The 18,753-nt window shown below is 36.8% G+C and overlaps 2 protein-coding genes across 4 annotated transcripts in view; one reads left to right on the top strand and one right to left on the bottom strand.

The window, feature by feature from the left end:
* Nucleotides 1–827: 827 nt before the first annotated feature.
* tubb1 (tubulin, beta 1 class VI) lies at nt 828–5,354 on the bottom strand. Its single transcript, XM_007548350.2, has 4 exons — nt 5,232–5,354; nt 4,221–4,329; nt 3,920–4,030; nt 828–3,581 (listed from the first exon to the last, which is right to left on the bottom strand). Exons 1-4 carry the CDS (start codon nt 5,286–5,288, stop codon nt 2,437–2,439), a joined length of 1,422 nt encoding a protein of 473 aa, XP_007548412.1. The 5' UTR covers nt 5,289–5,354; the 3' UTR covers nt 828–2,436.
* Nucleotides 5,355–9,652: 4,298 nt separating this feature from the next.
* The window catches only part of LOC103135537 (guanine nucleotide-binding protein G(s) subunit alpha-like), a 33,579-nt gene continuing 24,478 nt past the window's right edge, over nt 9,653–18,753 (top strand). The window contains exons 1-5 of one of the 3 annotated variants that reach the window (XM_016669886.1): nt 9,653–9,881; nt 9,958–11,279; nt 12,837–12,909; nt 16,221–16,275; nt 16,390–16,509. In XM_016669886.1, the coding sequence (XP_016525372.1) occupies nt 11,141–11,279; nt 12,837–12,909; nt 16,221–16,275; nt 16,390–16,509 (387 nt within the window). In that variant the 5' untranslated portion in view covers nt 9,653–9,881; nt 9,958–11,140. Of the gene's footprint in view, nt 11,280–12,836; nt 12,910–16,220; nt 16,276–16,389; nt 16,510–18,753 lie in introns of all 3 variants that reach the window. The other 2 variants (XM_016669876.1, XM_007548329.2) reach the window with 2 other exon arrangements.

Below are 18,753 nucleotides of genomic sequence, written 5' to 3'. Positions count from 1 at the left end.
TATTTTGTCATCAAACGCAGGAAAAACAGAAAATGTTTTAAAATAATTTTGTTCTGGTTTATTTTATAACTGCCTACTCTTATCTTACCTCAACCTTTTTAAATCTTGGAATAATTGTCTGTTTTGTGATGGATGTGTTTGTCTTTTTTTGTTCAATTCAACTCAAAAATACTTTATTAATCCCAGAGGGAAATTAAATGATTTGATTTGATTTGACATTTTGTTATTTATACTAATTTTCTTTGACCCACAAATATAGGTTCGGACCCTCATGTCATAGTTATCATCTTTGTGCCAGAAATGACATTTCTAGTCCATACGTCAGGAGTATCTGTCACTGTAATATTCAATACTTTTACTTAAATTCTATAAATGTATATTTTCCTGTATTGTAAACATTTTAATACTCATGTCTGTCTGAACACCTAAACATAATTACTTTTATTGAAAATGTTTTAAATATTCATTTCATGTTAGATATGTTGCTGCGTGACTTTCTCTTGACCTGTCCTGAAAAAGAACTTTGATATGTCTGTTGGCACCGCAACCTATATTACACACATTCTCTAATTTGTCACAGTACTGTACAAGAGTTCAGTCAACTTTACTGCAGAGTGCAGGGGCATCTGAAAGTCAAGTGTGCTTATCTAGAAGTGAACACGCTCTGTCCAAGTTATGAGTAATCGCAGGGCACCAGACTTGTGCAAGAGGGAGGAAACAGTCTGACAGCCTTGAACAGTATCACGGTTAGCGTTGTATCAGAGTACTTTCCAGTGCCACAGTTTGCCTCAGTTCAACTTCAGTTAATTAAACCTGCTGTCAGGGGACAAAGTTTTGAAAAAGCTTTTAATACATGTTCCTTTTATCATACACAAAAACGAAACATTGTTTAAAGTCATGGGTTACACAGAAATGCTGGAAATATATTTCATTTAGACATGTACAAATAAATTCAATATTTCAAAGAGAAATAAATCAACTAGAACATTTGTTTAAAAATACAAAAATATTGTCTGCATTATTTAAAAAGTGCTTCTGCATACAGGGATGACATAGTCTAACATACCCACAATGCATGCTTCTTTTTTTTCCACTTAATAGTTTTTATAAATGCATTAAGATATAATACAGCCCCTGGAATGAGAAGAAAGAATGCTATATTATTCACTCTTCATAAATTAATACATATTATGGTCATTACTCTGAATCAGTGAGCCACGGGTTTCATTTTACAATAGTACCACAAACAAAAGGACGTTTATACAAGACCAAATAACTGGATAGAATCTTATTGGTTTTCTGCTTTGACCTCTACTGCACCCATGGAGTAGTTGTTTACTGTAAACTTTAACATGATGTGCACCACTAGACATGACATTTCAGACTACAAATAGGGTGAATGGTGTACTTGTTATATAATGTTTCACTATGGCTTATTGCTTTGCTGAATGACTTCACCTGTGAGAAACAGAAATGCAAACTGCAACATGCTGAATTAAAACTCATTCATTTTGCTGACAAGATCACTGACATTTTTATTGCTCTTCTAATCTCCCAACTCAGTTTCCAACAGTTTATACAATAATAAAAGTAAGTGCTTAGCATTAATTAGCTCTAGCTATGAAATTATACAACTGGAGTTCCACATAAGGGGCAGTTATGAAAGGACTGTTTCTGGGTGTGGCACCATTTCCCTCTTTCCAAAGAATTGTTTATGTTACAAATACAATTTGTGTTTGGCTAAAAAGCTTTTTAAAAGGGAGGCATAATGAACATGTCCATGAGGAGTCCAGACTGCATGGATATAAATTACTCTTAGATTAGTTTAGTGCGGTAAAATAAAATCCCAGCAGTAATTAGAGTAATTAGTGTGTAAATTGACTTGTTAAATCTTAAAACAAATATGCAAAAACAAGAAGCAGAAGTAAATGTAAACATAGCTTTAAATTGCATGCTTACAACCGTGGCTAATTGTCATGTTATTAAAAGGTTTGTCTATTAGTCCTTTATTGGTCCTCCTTGTGATTATATTTTTTTAATACTACGACCCATCTTTCTTCTGGAGGAGCATAGGCTGAGATTCCCTGACAGAAGCCTCCTTTAAATCACCTTCTATATACATCTGAAGCATTCGCAGGCCATCTAAAAGGCAAATCTGTCTAGTTAATCATGGGTCTGCTGTTGGCATTACATGTCTAAGATATTTATTTCAAATAAGTGCTGAAAGATTTTTTCAAAGATCAAAAGCCCAAAACATATTCATCAAAGCCTTGAATCCAGTAAAAGATAAAAATAAAAATAAAATGAATTAAAAAAAAATACAAGTAAAACAGGTTAACTTAAAAAAAATGGTTTCAAAAGAAATTCACTATACATACATCATCTCAATTCTTGCCCAAAGAGTCCTTATGTGTGAAGCTGTATACCCCATCCACACTACTCATCTACAGTTTCTTTGTTGGTTTCTACCACTGTTTCCAGTTTGGTTTCCGTCCGAGACTGAACCTTTGTGATCCTTGCAGATGAGGGTCCTTCCTCTTCTTCTTCTTCTGCTTCCCAATCTAGGTCAGCAGTTGCATCTTGGTACTGCTGGTACTCTGCCACCAGGTCGTTGAGGTTACCCTCAGCTTCTGTGAACTCCATTTCATCCATTCCCTCTCCTGTGTACCAGTGGAGGAACGCCTTCCGTCTGAACATGAGGGAGAACTGCTCGCCCACCCGACGGAATATCTCCTGAATTGCTGTGTTGTTTCCAATGAATGTGGAAGCCATTTTTAGACCTCGAGGAGGGATGTCACACACAGCCACCTTTACATTATGGGGGATCCAATCAACAAAGTAGGCACTGTTTTTCTGTTGCATTGCGAGCATCTGCTCATCCACCTCTTTGGTGGACATCCTACCTCGAAAAACACCAGCTACTGTGAGGTAGCGCCCTCGCCGGGGGTCACATGCCGCCATCATGTTGCGGGCGTCGAACATCTGCTGGGTAAGTTCAGGTACAGTGAGAGCTCTGTACTGCTGGCTACCCCGAGGTGTCAGTGGGGCGAAGCCTGGCATGAAGAAGTGGAGACGGGGGAAGGGCACCATGTTGACAGCCAGCTTCCTCAGGTCAGCATTGAGCTGTCCTGGAAATCTGAGAGAGGTTGTGACCCCGCTCATAGTCAAGGAGACCAAGTGGTTGAGATCCCCATAAGTCGGTGTGGTCAGTTTTAGGGTACGGAAACAGATGTCGTAAAGGGCCTCGTTGTCAATGCAGAAAGTCTCGTCTGTGTTTTCTAAGAGCTGGTGCACCGAGAGTGTAGCATTATAAGGCTCCACCACTGTGTCTGAGACTTTAGGAGAAGGCATGATGCTAAAGGTATTCATGATACGGTCTGGGTAGTCCTCTCTGATCTTATTGATGAGGAGGGTACCCATGCCAGAGCCTGTGCCTCCCCCCAGCGAGTGAACCAGCTGAAAGCCTTGGAGGCAATCACAGCTTTCACTCTCGTTCCTGACCCGGTCCATGACGTGCTCCACCAGCTCCGCTCCCTCTGTGTAGTGGCCCTTTGCCCAGTTGTTTCCAGCTCCTGAGTTCCCTGCACCACCAGATTTATAGAAGTTAGGTTATTTATCCACAATATATAGATTACGAATCAATAACTTATTTTTTACAGGAATTACTCCAGTTAAACAGACAGGGTTAAATTATGTCTCTACACCTCTGAGCCTTCTGACCACCACCCTTAGGCAAAACAATTTTAGTGTCTTTCCCAAAGACATGATGACAGAGGCAGACAGAGTGGAAATCAAACTACCAACCCTACCGATTGCAGGAAAATCGGTAGGGTTGTCCTGCAAACTCCTGCCACCATCGCCACCATCATGAAGAATTTAATAACATGAATATTGTGTTTTTCTTCTCAGTTGGGCTCACCGTGGATGAAATTGTCTGGTCTGAAAAGAGCACCAATGCGACTTCCTCTGACACTGTCCATAGTGCCGGGCTCCAGGTCCACAAGCAACGCCCTGGGGACATATTTACCACCTACAAACAGAACCAATAACTTTTGAAAACAAAGCTGGGAATGGGCAATTTCAACCAATACCTTTCAGTGATTTAATACCCAGTTCTATGCTAAAAAACAAAATAAGTCACAGACAGCTGAGCTCAATACACAATATTTGTGGTTAAGTATTTGAATAAGTCTGAGCAAGCAAATGAACTCTTCTGGTACCGTGTGCCTCATTAAAGTAGACGTTGAGCCTCTCCAGTTGTATATCGCTGTCTCCTTCGTAGAGGCCTGTTGCATTTATCCCATGTTCTTCACTGATAACTTCCCAGAACTAAAACAGAAGAAAATTATCAATACAACACCCATAGTAAGTTGTTTCCTAAAAGATCCTCTTTATAGTTGAGCTCCACTTTAATTTTTAATGTTTAAAATGTGATGGTATTGTATTGCACTTAAGGAGACTATTTTTATGTCCCCATAAATAAATCATCTGGTCAGTATCCATCTACAAAAAGTCTTGACTTGTTCCCCATGTCTTCCTATTTTCCTTCTAAATATCAAGTTTCTCCTTAAGTCTCTTAAAAGTTATTAGTATTTTGGCTGCCAATCATTTCAGTTAAAAAAAAAACCTCATAAGATGCATAGTAATGGGAAATCAAGATTCTTTAAAAGTTTTGCACAATATGTTAGGCATCAATTAATTCATTATTGAGCCGGAACAAGTAGTGATCTATTTGTCTCATGCTTTTATATAAGCTAGATACAGAATACTGAGTGTATATAATGTAAAATGCATTTTTAAACCGAAGGTAACCTGACTCTTTGAAGACAACTACAGCCTAAAATGTCAAAAAGCAGCAAGTGTTACCAATTTTTATCATTTTGTTCTTCCTGGCTCTTATTTTGTGCTAGTCATGATAAAAATGTCCCACCCTTGTCAGTTCTACTTTGGTCCTTATCTTTCAACTAAGAGCTTGACAAGGAACACCCTGTGTCACTCACAGTGAGTGACACAGCGCACGACTCAAAATATTCACCACAAGAATAAAAAATACATGCAGTATGGACTACTTTAAACATGGTTTCACAAAATGTATTAACAGTAATTATTATACTTATAACTCTGCCAATTAATCATGTTTCCACAACTAACCAAGAGTTTTTGATGCAAGTCATTTGATACATATCACATTTTATGGAGGTGATAAGTTAGTAATTATTTCTTTGTATTACCTTGGAGCCTATCTGGTTGCCACATTGTCCAATTTGCAGATGTACGATTTCACGCATGGTGATCAAGAGACAGTCCACAGAACAGCTGAGGCTCCGAGATAGTCCTCAGTGCTCTCATCTGTCTTATATATGGGGCCAGAAATGATGTCATCAGTGACATAAAGATGTCCTATTAGTTACTGCATCTGAGGGGGAGTTTTTTGTGATTTTTCAAGGAGCAGCAGTCTTGGAGGTTGATTTTAGAATGGTTTTTAAGTTGTTTTTTTTATTATTATTTAATACATTTGTACTTATTAAGCTGCTCAAGGTGTAAAACCTTCAAGAGGACACGAGGCCTGTAAACCTGAGGGGTGAATCAGGTGTCTTTACAAAATAGATTATGTGGTTCATCTATGTACTCATTGAAAACTGTGAATATATAAAAGTCTGAAATGGTATTTTACCACTAAGGTGGGTTCCACATGGATATTAAGCTATATTAAATAATGCTGTTTTGGTTAAACCTTATCTGTAAATTTATTTAGCTGTAGAAGACAGAAAATCCTGCATTACTAAATGCAGAATCATATATATATAGTTAAAAGATATATCGCTGAACTCTACATCTGATCAAAAACAGGAAGGAAGTTGAAATAAAGTGGCTCACTTCATTGCTCAGTGTCTCATAGCATCTATAAGTAACAGCATCAGTAGGATCCCCAGTTTAAATTTAGTCCGACATATGTAATTATGTATTTTGGTATGTATTCTAAATAAAATGACCAAGTTTCTATTCAAAAACACTAAAAAGGAACTTCATGTACTTCTTTATGGCGTACTGTTGCTGATAAATGGTCAGATTATGACGAATGCTACCATCTAGAGGATAAAGGTGGCTATGACACTTTAAAGTTCACACCTGAGAGCCTTTATATAACTTTACATTTTCAATTTATTTCAAGTTGAACTGATTATTTTTAAAGTTCTAGAGTAGTTTTTAACTTGACTGTATGTGCCTTGCTACAAATTCATGAATACATTTAATTATCATTTGGAAACTGTTTTTTTTCCATTTACTTAAATTATCATTGTCTAAGATTAAAATTTGTTTGATCTTCTGAAATATTTAAGTGTGACAAAAAAAAGTCAGAAGAGGGGAAAACTTTTCCACAGCAGACTGAAATGTATTTGTCCTGTTTTTAGAGCTATCCCTGACATCTAACCTGGTGAAGAGTTTGCATGAAGTTTAGTTCTTATTTTTGAAATATTTCTCCATCTGAGAAACACTGTCATGGTGAAAAAAACTATCTGAACCAAATTCACCTGACTGAGAGAAAAAAAAATGTATCGCTCTGAATTGAGCTGAAGTGAGATGACCATTTGAAATCCTGGGATTCATCTTGTAACTTCACTGATTCCAGTCATTAGCTCCACCCTCTGTTGTCTGTTGGAGTTCATTAGAGAGCCACAGCAGCATTTAGTTGTCACTGATGACCTTTATGTGTTTTGCCCTGAGCCTTTTGACGCATTTATGGAGGGAGTTTGTTTGTGTGTGTGCCAGTTTGTCTGCTGTGTATGAATCATGAAGGAATCTGTGTTTATGTGTGTGCATGTCAGATTTAAAGGGCATGATTCATTTAAATACCCCGATCACTACCAGGTGAGAAAGGATGCTGCACTGTTGTGTTATCTACATTTCTTTCAAGGAAACTCATTGGAAAGTTGGAGAATACAACTCACCTTAAACTGTGGGAAATAGATAATAATTAATGATGCTGTTGTTATTCTATCTTGTAAATAATCTGCTCTGGTACAAAAAAAGAGTATTATTGATGGTGGCTTCTTATTTTGGTACACATTATTTTAGAGCTGCCCAGTCATTAGTCATTTCAAAGAAATAGTTCAAATTTTTTAACATAGAGTTCTCTGATTTTGATTAGTTTAACTTATTTTCCAGGGATTTGTACATTTACATCCATTAGCTAAAGCCATAGCTAGCAGATCAAGATGATCAATGTGATCTCTGTAGTCAAAGGTACCAGTCAGAAGAAGGGCAACAAAAATTATATGGTATATTTACACAGTTGTAGAATCAAGGCAGGTATCAATAATGGGAATAATTGTTACTGATACCTTCCACCAGGAACAACGTGAGAGAACGGTGATATTAGAAAATGGATGAGAATTATTTAATTTCCCTTTGGGATCAGTAAAGCATTTTTGAATTTAATTTAATTGAATTGGATTGAATTGTTTTGAAGACACTAGTCTGAGATGCAAAGAGGCACTAAAGGAGTTGCTGAAATTTCTTGCAAGTAATATTTGCATTCCACGTGTGCGTTGAATCTAAAAACTAGAAAACACAATTTTAAGTTATTAAACTTTTTTCTAATGAAAGCATTCAGATCTATTCAAAGCTTCCCGGAGCATTGGGGGGGAGGGGTTGTTAAAGTCCAATGGAACCTGAGTTAAAGGTTTGGGCTTTAGCTTAAAAAGTTGAATCAGAAGGTGCTTCAAAAGATGCTGCCTATTTTTAAGATGGGTTTGTACAGAATATAAATACAAATAAATGACTTATAATGCATTGTTTTCATATGACAAAAACTTACTGTTCTGTACAACTCAAAAGTAAGGCCATTTAAACAAACAAATTGTCTAATGTGACAAATTTAACGAGTTCTCTTTTGTAACAAGTAGGATGGTTACAGACTTGTCCAGGTCTGATGCAGAACCATCTAATGCTGATTTTTTTTTTTTTACACCAAAGTAAAGATAAAAAAAATTTGAAAAACAAACAACATATTTTGGGGATAAAACATGTTTTCACAAAGTGTAAGTATTATTTTGTCTTTTGTCCATTACAATTAACATTGTGACTTCTCATAACCTCTTTACAGAACCTCAAGAAACCTGAACTATTCTTTTAATTCTTTATTAAAGAACTAAACTATTGAGTAATTAATCTATTGCTAATTTTCTGGTGATTGATTTACACTTTGCACAACAAACCTAAGGCTAAAAGAAAACTGTTTCAAGTTTATAGCTTTTGAGAGTTTTATTGAAACTAATTGCTCTTGTGTGATTTTTCAAATCCAAAGCAATGCTTTTGGCCAACTTTCTAAAGCTGCAATTGCTTAAAAGTTACAGCTATTATTCTACATATAACATATAATCTTTATTTATGTGTTTGTAGTGTTTTTTTATATAACCTAATCAATAATATTTCAGTTATTCATGGAGGATGGGTAGGCTGATAATCATTTTTGCTTCAAAGAGGGCGCCTCTCCCCTTCTGTACCTCTGCTTCTTGACGCTCCCGGCGATCATGTGATCCAACCAAAGACCGACGCTGCTTTAAAGACCAGAGTCAAGCAGCAATAAAACGGAAATCAGCAGGATCCTGGTTTGCCATTCAAATTAAAAGCATCAAACCTCTCATTCAAAAAAAAAAGAAAGAAAAAAAAAGAAGAGATATTAGAATAGAATAATTTATTGACAGCAATTAAATTAAGAGGTCAACTCTTTGTGCTTCACAAAAAACATACTTCTGGGGAACAACTTATTTTCATAAATAAATTGAAGTAAACATTTTTAATGTTTCTTTTACACAGTTGTAGCCAATATAATTGTAAATGTTTGTAAACAGAAAGGTTCTTGTGCTTGAACAACTCTTAATGGCTCTTGGTGCTTTTATTAGTTGTATATTACAATTAACTGGGATGTATAAATGGGCCTATTTAAAACCACAATTTCTTTTCAGCATCACTCAAGACATCCTAAGTTATACCAGCCTATTTGTACCAAAATTTGAGAATTATGACTCAAACTGAACAGGGTCTTTGACATGTTTTGTAGACATTAAATACAAATCAAATTGTTTTTTTCCCTAAGAATTACCATTACGAGTTGATGTATTTTTTATTGAAATGACTCAAAACTGTTGGTTTCAACTTTGTGAATATATAAGTAATATAAGTAGTGTAAACATACCAGTTACCTTAGGCCAGAATTGACTTTTAATGAAAAATAAAAAATAAAAAATCAGAGACAATGTTGTTGCTGATTTTTTGTTCTCTCAGACTTTGATAAAACAGTCCTTAAATAACAAAGCAAAACAACAACAAACAAAGTTTACACTTGGAATGGGGGAGGGGGGCTAGCTTTTTATTTGTTTTCTAAAAAACAAAATAAAATAATATCTCTAAACTTTATTTTTCTGACACTAGGATTTAAACTGTTAGATTTCTTTTAGAACATCTCCTAAATATGAAAATCTTTAAAGAACGTGTTTTCTGTTCAGCTGACAAATTTGAAACACAAAATGAAGGGAATAAAAACATACCACTAGACTTGAAGACATTTGCAGGCATTTTGCTAATGTGGTGCTTTTTTTTTGCTTTTATTGTGAAAGGTTCAACCGGAAAAAAAGTCGGTTGTCATGGAAAACTTGACACCGCTTCTTCATTCCCAGGGTTCCGTGAGAGCCGTTTGCCCCACCCCACCTCTTCAGCGCTATCTATCTCAATGTACAATTCTCTGAGAAAAAAAACGGGGGCAAAAATTATTCAGAGAAACACCGCGAACGGAGCAACTCTCACCTACCTGACCGGTTCAACGGAGCGGCCGCGGGCTATCGGCGCCGAAAGCAACTGCCTGTCTCCGTTTGGATGAAGTGAGTGAAAAAACCCCACCGCGGTATGTTCATGTATCATGCACATGTAACCATTATCTGCCGTACGGATTCAAAGGGAATACAAAAAGGCGAGAGACTTGACAGCGGACTGTGCTCCTGCTGCTGCTTGCGCCAAAACGGGGGACACAGCGGAGGATTTCCACGAATATCGTCCGGATATTTGGTCGCGGAGACGGACAGCCAGCTGCCGAGAGCCGCCTGTGCTCGGCCGGAGAAGATTTCCGATGCGAGGAGAAACACAAATTAACGCTACGGAGAGAAAAAGGACGGACTAGGGGCCTTTTTCCTTTTCTGTTTTTTTTTGTTGATGTTGGTCAAACCCTCCTTAAAAAAGACAGACACCCGCATCTATTGATCGAAGACAGGACTGAATTTTTGGCACAGGATATCACCAATAAGGTTGCTGAGAACCTTCCTGAATAAAATAAAATGTGAGATTTTGGAAGAAGCCCCGTTGTAGCCTGATGATTCACATGCCGTCATTTTAAGAGGAAATATTTATTTTTTAAATTTCTCTCCCTCTCGTCCTTTAATGTTCTTTTTTTTGTTTGAAACTCAATTGCAACCAGTTTGATTAATAAACCTAAATGTGTATTTTTAAACAAGAATAATTAAGAAAGGGAGACTGAAGAAAACAGAAGTCTGTCTGAAATGGATTGAATGGCAGTGGGAGTTATCAGCCGAAGATGGGCTCCTGAGGGGACATTTGCTGAGAAAATATAAAAATCTTTGTATCATCGCTATAAAAAAATATATGTGTATATATATATATGAAAAAAGCAAATACTGGTGGTTGAGATCCGTACGCCTTGAAGGAATCTGGGGCGCAGAGATTCATTCATGAGCAGCCAGAAAGCTGGAAATTCCACATCCACTCATATCAGCGTTGATGACTTCATTGCGGATTTACAGTGAAAAACACGGGAATCAAGTGTTTGAGAGGGCGGGATCGTTTGCTCCACTTCTGATCTCTCTGCTGATGGTTTTCCAGTAAAAAAAACAAAAAACAAAAAAAAAAAAACACATCCATAATAAAACGCCTCGGCGAAGTCTACTACCTGACATCTGCTTCTGCCTGGGGAACATAGATGTCACCAATTTTGAGCCAGGTGTTCCTCTGGTGGTCCAGATCAAGAATTTAGGATTCTTAAAAGCATCTAGCCATCCACGCACCTTACAACCCGCTTTGAGCCCATAACTGGATTTTTTATTTTTTTTTTTTTTTTTATATTGGGAAGATGGGCTGTCTTGGGAATAGTAAGACTGAAGACCAGCGAAATGAGGAGAAGGCTCAGAGGGAGGCGAACAAAAAGATTGAGAGACAGCTGCAAAAAGACAAACAGATATACCGGGCAACTCATCGACTTCTTCTACTAGGTAGGTGATTTTTCGAACTAAAATATGTTTCAATAATTGTTGCTTTTGTAGCAGGAAGAAAAATGCTCTAGGAACTCTTCTGCAAGGCATAAACAAAATGATGCGCTTGATACAATCTCACGCCACCAGTTTAGTGTTTTGACACAGAGCTCTTGGAGGAAAAAAAATCCGGCTGGCCTGCATTCTGGGGGTCATTATGGAGCCTGATTACTGAACATGTGAGAGACAGGAGAACAGACACCACCATCTGTGTGAAGGCAGCACGCTCAGGCACCACGCAGAGACCGGGAGGCCGCTCACAGGCGTTCTTACACGCTCCTCTCTCCTTCCCAGATACCACTTGCGATCTGGTGTGTTTGTGTTAACAGTTAGCATTCTGGATGCCTTCGCTTTGGCTTTCTTATCAAGTGAAGTGCTCAAAAATAGAGGGGGGATGGGGTCTTTGATTGACAGTTTAGCTATTTTTGGCTTTTAACATTTGTGTCTCCACATTGAAGACTAGTATCCTGTTAAACCTCGGAGTGCAAATTAGGATTACCATTAGGATTAGTAGCTTCTCTGAAACGTCTGTCGGGCTCGTTTTAATCTGAAACTGATCCCAGATTTGTGCACACACACACACACACACACATTACACCTCTAAATAGCACTTTAGGGATGTTGTTGGCTTCCTAGGAAACACGTTGGGCTATTTCTGATGCCAAATTCATGGTCAGTGTCCTGACTGAGATTCAGAAATACTATTGGTTTATGTATGATTTTCTCTGACCTTGTTTTGGATGCGGAGGCTCCTATAATAAGCACAGCTGAAATTGACTCTGAAAGTTCTCTGTTCCTCCAGATGTCTCTCATGCACACTGATCAGCTGGCTTTAGTAAACACCTCTCAATGAAAGTACTGAACAAAACTATGCTAATAAAGAGGGAAAAATAAGAAAATACAAGTTGTCACATTAGCAAGGACTCGGATGAATTACCTTTTGCCTTATGTGATGTCACCAGAGACGAGCTTTTTTGTGGGGGTGGGGGATAGATTTATTTTTTCTTAAGTAACAATTTGCAACAAAACAAACAAAAAATCTGACAATGAAATGTTGTTGTATTGGCTGTTATGCTTTAAGTAGTCTATATTTACTCCTTTAGTTTACTGAGTTTAGTTGTCCTGATATTTAAATTGGTAAATTACTCACACTCAAAGGATTTCCTTTATTGGAGGTGACAAGTATGGGAGAGAGAGAGAGTTGAAAAATAATTGAGCTTTTTGTATTTGTTTTTATCAAGTTTTTTATTTTTTTTTATTTTGTCATGTCAGCCTTTCTTGTGTCTAAAATGCAGTACATCTGTTAAGATGGAGGACAGAGATTTAGGGTCAACTTTGAGAAACAAAACCCTGAAGTTCATATCACTTAAATGTGAAATCTTAAACATTAGTTTTTAATCAGATTTTCCTTCAGGGCATCAGATCTTGTTTTATCCATGCATTGTGGATTCGTTAGTTGTGTTTTGTTGTACAGTTCTGCTTTCTTTTCTCCTAACACTGTTCTGCCTTCACTCCCAGGTGCCGGAGAATCTGGGAAAAGTACAATAGTCAAGCAGATGCGAATATTGCACGTAAATGGCTTCAATTCAGAGTAAGTGTGGTTCCTTTTCTCTCTGTCCAAACTGTGTCACACCTTTGGATACAATTTAATCAAAGATTTTGATCATTTTTGCTGTGAATTCATTTTCTGTCTGGAATAAAAAAAAAAAAAAGTGAAACATTCATCGCACTGACTACAAGCAGTACAACAAAACTACTGGAGATCTGTTTGGCAGACAAGAGATTCTGTACATTTTAGATTTATATTAGTCAATAATTATTCAGTATAAAATATTATTTAAAGTGTGTTATGTTTTTTTTTGTAATGTAGTAATCATTTAGTTTACACATAAATTATAAAAATTTCAAAGTGTTTTAGACTTCTGATCAAATCAACTATTGATGAAATTGAATCAACTTCTAGCAGCAGGCATAGCTGAAGATCAGTTTCCACATGATGCTGCCTGAGTGTAGATATTAATAACTTCTGTTTTTAACTTAAACTATAAATACACCAGTAAACTGACTGGTGAGCGTGAGGCCTTATGTATAGCTTTTTAACTTAAAGGATTGTGACTGGTGACCAGCTGGGTGGAAAGTCAAAAATACAATCTTTATCTGATCAGTGAACGCGCCATAACTAAGTACTATTAGGTTATAGTAGCAACACATCAGGACGAGACTCAATGTTTGTACACAGTATGACGCTAATAATGACAATAATCATGATTTACACAGCAGGGAGTGTTATAAATTTATGATATAGATCTAAAAATGAAATAAAGAAACCAGAGACTGGAAACTGGTTGCCACAATAATTAGTGCATCTCTATGTTGAACCAATTTTAGATTTTGTTTTAGGCCAGAATTTGAAGTAAGTTGTTGCCTTCTTTTAAGCTGCAGGTTCTTCATTTTCTGGACAATTTGTTTCTGTATGTGTGTGTGTGTTTTATTTATTTATTTTCCTGCAAATAAAGCTGGAAGGAAAACTGCTTAATTACATTTTTTAGGGTATTTAACTTCATGGATGAAACATTTATTTAGTCTGTTTCATGTTTTCATTGATACATATTCCCCCTGGGTGCTGAGCAGCCATCCTTGTCTCGTGAATTTCCTAAAACAGTTTTTTTTCCAAGAAATAATTTCTTTAGGGGGGCGGAAGCATCATCATGTGGTTGTTTTCAGGTCACATTGAAGCCAGATATCCTGGTGCAATGGCAACACTGACCCTCCAAGTTGGGTCGATTTTAGTCCCAGTTTCATGCATTTTTTTTTGCCTGTGGGTTAGGCAACATTAGAGGTTAGTTTTATTATTTATTATTTAAAAAGTAATCAAAAGAATAACACAAACAAACAGACATGCCAAAAATAGAGGCAAATTTTGATAGAAACTAAGATGTTAAAACTTATCCACATTGTCTTAGTGGTTTGAAATTAAAGTTGGAAAGAATTATCAGGAAGCACATAAGAAACACTTCTCAACGTTTGAAAGGAAACATTGTGGTGCAATGATAACATCAACAGAATGAATAGGAAACCTTTCAAACCGACTATGTGGCAGGATTTACAAAGAAAACAAAACAGTGAAACTCCCATATAGTTTCTGTTAAACCTACAAAAGGTTAAATGCAACGGTCACCAACTTAAATTACACAAAATGCATTCAAGTCATGAGCAATATGCAACATAAAAAGATGCAGACTGCCGTATTGAAGACCTTTACATATCAAATAAAATTAAATTGTTAACAAAGATATATACCAGGCTTTGAACTATAATTATGTACATGTTTCAAAAGCAATTCATCAGTAATTTCATTTCAAAATTAAGGAAACATATTGTTCATAATTCATCATTCAGTTATAATTAGAAAATAAAAAAAGAAATAACTTGATAAAAACTGAACTAAAAATGTTTTTTTTTCTTCTTTTCTTTTTTTTCCTGTGCATTATTAATTTAGCTCTTGAAGATGGATTTTGTGAGAAGGATCAAGTGGAAATGCTTGTTTGATCTGAATTCATAACCACAATATGCAGGATGCAGATAATTTATTGTGAAAAAAAATAATGTTGCTGTCATTTCTTCAAATCTGCTAACATACATCTTGTTTTTTTTTGTGTGTTTTTTTTTACTTTGGATTAAATCAGATGTTTGAGAGCACAAATTCCAAAGATCTTGTGCTTTATGATTAGAGTATTTTTCAACTATCAATTTCCAGCACGAGTTCTGTAATGGTGTTTACAGTCTGATTTATTGATATTTAACTAAATATAGATAAAAAAAAAATCTACTTGACCCTGGATACAATTTGCACACATTCTTCATCACGGTTTAGTGTCTACACTGAACATGAAGTGTGATTTTTTGAAAAGTATGTGGCATCATCATGCGCCTTGTTTTTGGTTGCATGTTGCTAAATTAGACACTGAATGTTAACCCAGTAATAACAGATTTATGTTGTTGGTGTTGACAATTCCCTTTTTAAACTTTTAAAATGTACAATAGTTATTGCTGGATGTTATCTTTCATATTGTTTTATGTGTTTAATGATGAAAAACAATTGAATTTTCAGATATTCTGTTATTGATCAGAATAAATAACACATTTGAAAATATTCTTTATTTCTTACTTTAAAATAGTTGAACCTCAAACAACAACAACAACAAAAAAGACCACCTTTATGTCTTTGGTAGCATTTCAGGACAAAATCAAAACTCACTGCCCTCATATATTACATAAACTCACTGTTTGTTTGGCGATATATGAAACTGGCTCTTTGGGCCCTCTTAGTGTTTATAATTTAAAAAGCAGTTTAAAACCGCCTTAAAAGATGTAGTAATATTCTCCTCAAATGTCCCCCTTCACTCGGCTTGTTTTTGTGTTTTTTAATAAATGTGGCTGTCAAAATTAAGGCCAAGTTCTGCTGTTCTCATTTCGCGTCAGCAAACACAAAATTCAGGGGTTGCTCTTGCTCAGCAAAATAAGTGTCTGTGCGTCTGGGGCAGCCATAACACTGATGTCAGGTATAATTTACCTCCAGGCTGGTGAAGAGATCCAGCAGAACTTTATATTATGCAGCACATTCACACTGAATCCTGCTGGCAGTAATATAAAAAGAAGCCAAACATCATTTTACAGTCAGTTTGGGACAATTTTTCCTTTCAAGCTGCTGCTTTCGCAGAAAAAAAAATATTGTGTAGCACTTAAATTTCCATATTTTAAGGTGATGAAGTTTTATTACCATGTAATAAAAAGGCCAGTTGTAATTATCTGGCTAACACATGAGCATGCCGAGTTCTTCGTGTGTGATGCTTTTTGGAGAAACGTAACTAAAAGCTCAAATGTGTTCTTTGTTCGGCACAGAGAGAAAAAACAGAAAATTCATGATATCAAAAACAACATAAAAGAAGCTATAGAGGTAAGAAACGACTCTTTTTTCTGTGTGAGATTGACGTGGATCATATGTAATGTGTGGGTTGTATCACAGTGTGAAGCAGCTCTGATTTGCTTTTGTTCTGCTCTCTCCGCCCAGACCATCGTGGCTGCCATGAACACGCTCACACCTCCGTGCCAGTTAGCGTGTCCTGCAAACCAGTCCCGGGTCAATTACGTCCTGAGCCTAGTAAACCAGAAGGACTTCGATTTTCCTTCAGTAAGTTGGTAAACTTTCTAAATTAGCATATCATCTGATGGCTACCTGATCAAACTGTGTTCTCATTTGTTAGACTTTGGTTTGTTGCTAAATTAAGCAAAAACATTTAACACAGATTTACTAAAGTAAAGATACAGATTTATTCTGTTTTTGCGTTTTTGCCAGTGTTCAGTGTTTCAAAATAACAAATAACAAACACATTTTGATGTCAGATAATCTGAATAAACAAAATGGTTAAAATCTGCAAATACTTTGGTTCACCTTCTAGTAATGTGCATAATTGCCTACCTTAATAGTTTATATTCCAAATATATGTTTAATATTCATTCACAAGCAAAGTGGAAAGCGTTTTGATGCTACTGAAGAAACTAATATTAAAGGTTTTTCTTATCTCTGCTCTTTGGGGCACAGCCAATCAATGACAAGAAAAATGAACTGGCTGCTTTGCAAACGCCAAACAGTACCCTGTCAAGTAGAACTGTGTCTTTTTATTTCACCTCCCCCAACCTGCATTTTAAACTGCAGTTCTGCCATGTTGATTGCACAGCTTGTTCCACATATAACCAAATGCACATTTAGCATGTTCATTTTGTAGCCAACCGAATTATGTAATGTATGCAGTGAAATATTTGTAAATTACCTAAATCAACCTGTTTCTGCTCTTTCTACTCTCACAACTTTTTACGATATTGGAGCAGCCATCAGAGGCTGAAGAGACTGACGCTAGAACCTGAAAGCGCTGGCATGTGACGATTAAAATTGTTCTGCCAGCTTGAGAAACACAACGGGGGGAAAAAAAGAGCAGGGCAGAGCCATAATTGTGGCGTCTGGTATCTATATAAATGATATGAGGACGGGTACCTCTTAAAAACCTCTAAAAACACATCTGTGGCTGAATGCTTACAGCTGAAAGGTTAGTAGCTTTTCGACTCCCTTACCCAGGGCATGAAATGTCAAAATTGAAGTAGGGCTATTTCTACTACAATAAGGTGCTTTCCGTTGACAATTTATAATTTTAATGTTACTGAAACTTTATTTTTCTCAAAGTTTTAGTATATCGAAGATATTAGCATGTAGAAACAAAGTCTAGAGTATCAAGTCTTCACTGCTGAATTCTGCAGGTGTTCTGCCTGGTTGTGCTAGGTAAACATCTCACACCTTTTGTTTGTGCGGTGCTTCAGTAATTAGCAGGTTTGGTTCCACATGGGAGGCTTTCAGCTGAATGAGCCTCTCACCTGAGAGATCCGAGCCGCTGATTATCTCTAATAAACTTAAATATGTCCAGAGGGACGGAGGTTACAGAGACACAAGGACTCTGAGGGACTCACCTGAGGAGCCCTCAGCCTTCAGGTTCCACTGTTCAGGAGCCACATGTTCACTTTCTAGTTGGGTAAACGTAAATTTTCATTCATTCACAAAAAATGTCTTCACTGCTGGATAACTGTATCAAAGAATCAAATGTCTCGTACAGGAAAAGCAGAACAACTGACAATAGGAAATGGTAAAACTGACACATAGCTGTATCGCTGTTTTTTTATGAGGTTTATTTTAATGTCTTCCATGTATTTTTTTTTATTATTTTTCCAAGCATGTCTGCTTCACTTTTAAGTGGGAGGCTTCTTTCTCGTATATTTTTGTCATTTACAGCTGAGCTTCCAGTGAAGAGTGAGCGTGTTTGTACGTAAGCAAAAGGAAGTTTCCTGATATTGCCTCTGTTGCGTCATGGCAAATTTATTATGTTTGCCTGTCTCACCCTGACTCTCCCCTCTGCCGTTTGTCAGTCGGTCAGCAGACTTTTGCTTCCGACCAGCAGAGTGATTATTGGAAGGAGGACTAGAGCTAGAAGTATTTTTCTTTCGTTACTATTTTAGCATTGACGATCATAGCAGGTATAAAGACGATCATTCTACTAATGCTGTTGGATTGCTGTCAGTGGTGTTATTGATCAAAGTGACTTTGTGGCTGTTGAGGGAAGAGAATGAATCAGAAAGTCTGATAGGCCCAGCTCCTCCACCTCCTTCTCATCTGTAAACTCTTGTTCCCGTTCTCCCTTGCTTGGCCAGAGGGCATACTGGAAACCAGTTAAACTGGTTGGCTCTGCCTTCAGCAGGGGTGGAAGAGAGGAAAGCCTGAAGCACTGTGGCTGTTTCACATATTTGTAATCCTCCTTTAAATTTCCTTGGAGGCTTTCAGTCTAATCAATAACCTTGATGGTTAATGTGCTCATCATGCAGGAATTTGATA

Source organism: Poecilia formosa, unplaced genomic scaffold (genome assembly GCF_000485575.1).
Source record: "Poecilia formosa unplaced genomic scaffold, Poecilia_formosa-5.1.2 Scaffold2, whole genome shotgun sequence".
NCBI lineage: Eukaryota > Metazoa > Chordata > Actinopteri > Cyprinodontiformes > Poeciliidae > Poecilia > Poecilia formosa.
The sequence above is the reverse complement of the archived record's forward strand: the minus strand, read 5'-3'. Positions and strand labels throughout refer to the sequence as shown.

What these genes read in the sequence shown, in the direction of transcription:
- tubb1 (XM_007548350.2), bottom strand. Translation starts at nt 5,288, where the DNA reads ATGCGTGAAATCGTACATCTGCAAATTGGACAATGTGGCAACCAGATA. An exon ending in GCAACCAGATAGGCTCCAAG is followed by an intron (nt 4,330 to 5,231) that starts GTAATACAAAGA and finishes CTTCTGTTTTAG; the next exon opens with TTCTGGGAAGTTATCAGTGA. An exon ending in ACCAGACAATTTCATCCACG is followed by an intron (nt 3,582 to 3,919) that starts GTGAGCCCAACT and finishes CTGGTGGTGCAG; the next exon opens with GGAACTCAGGAGCTGGAAAC.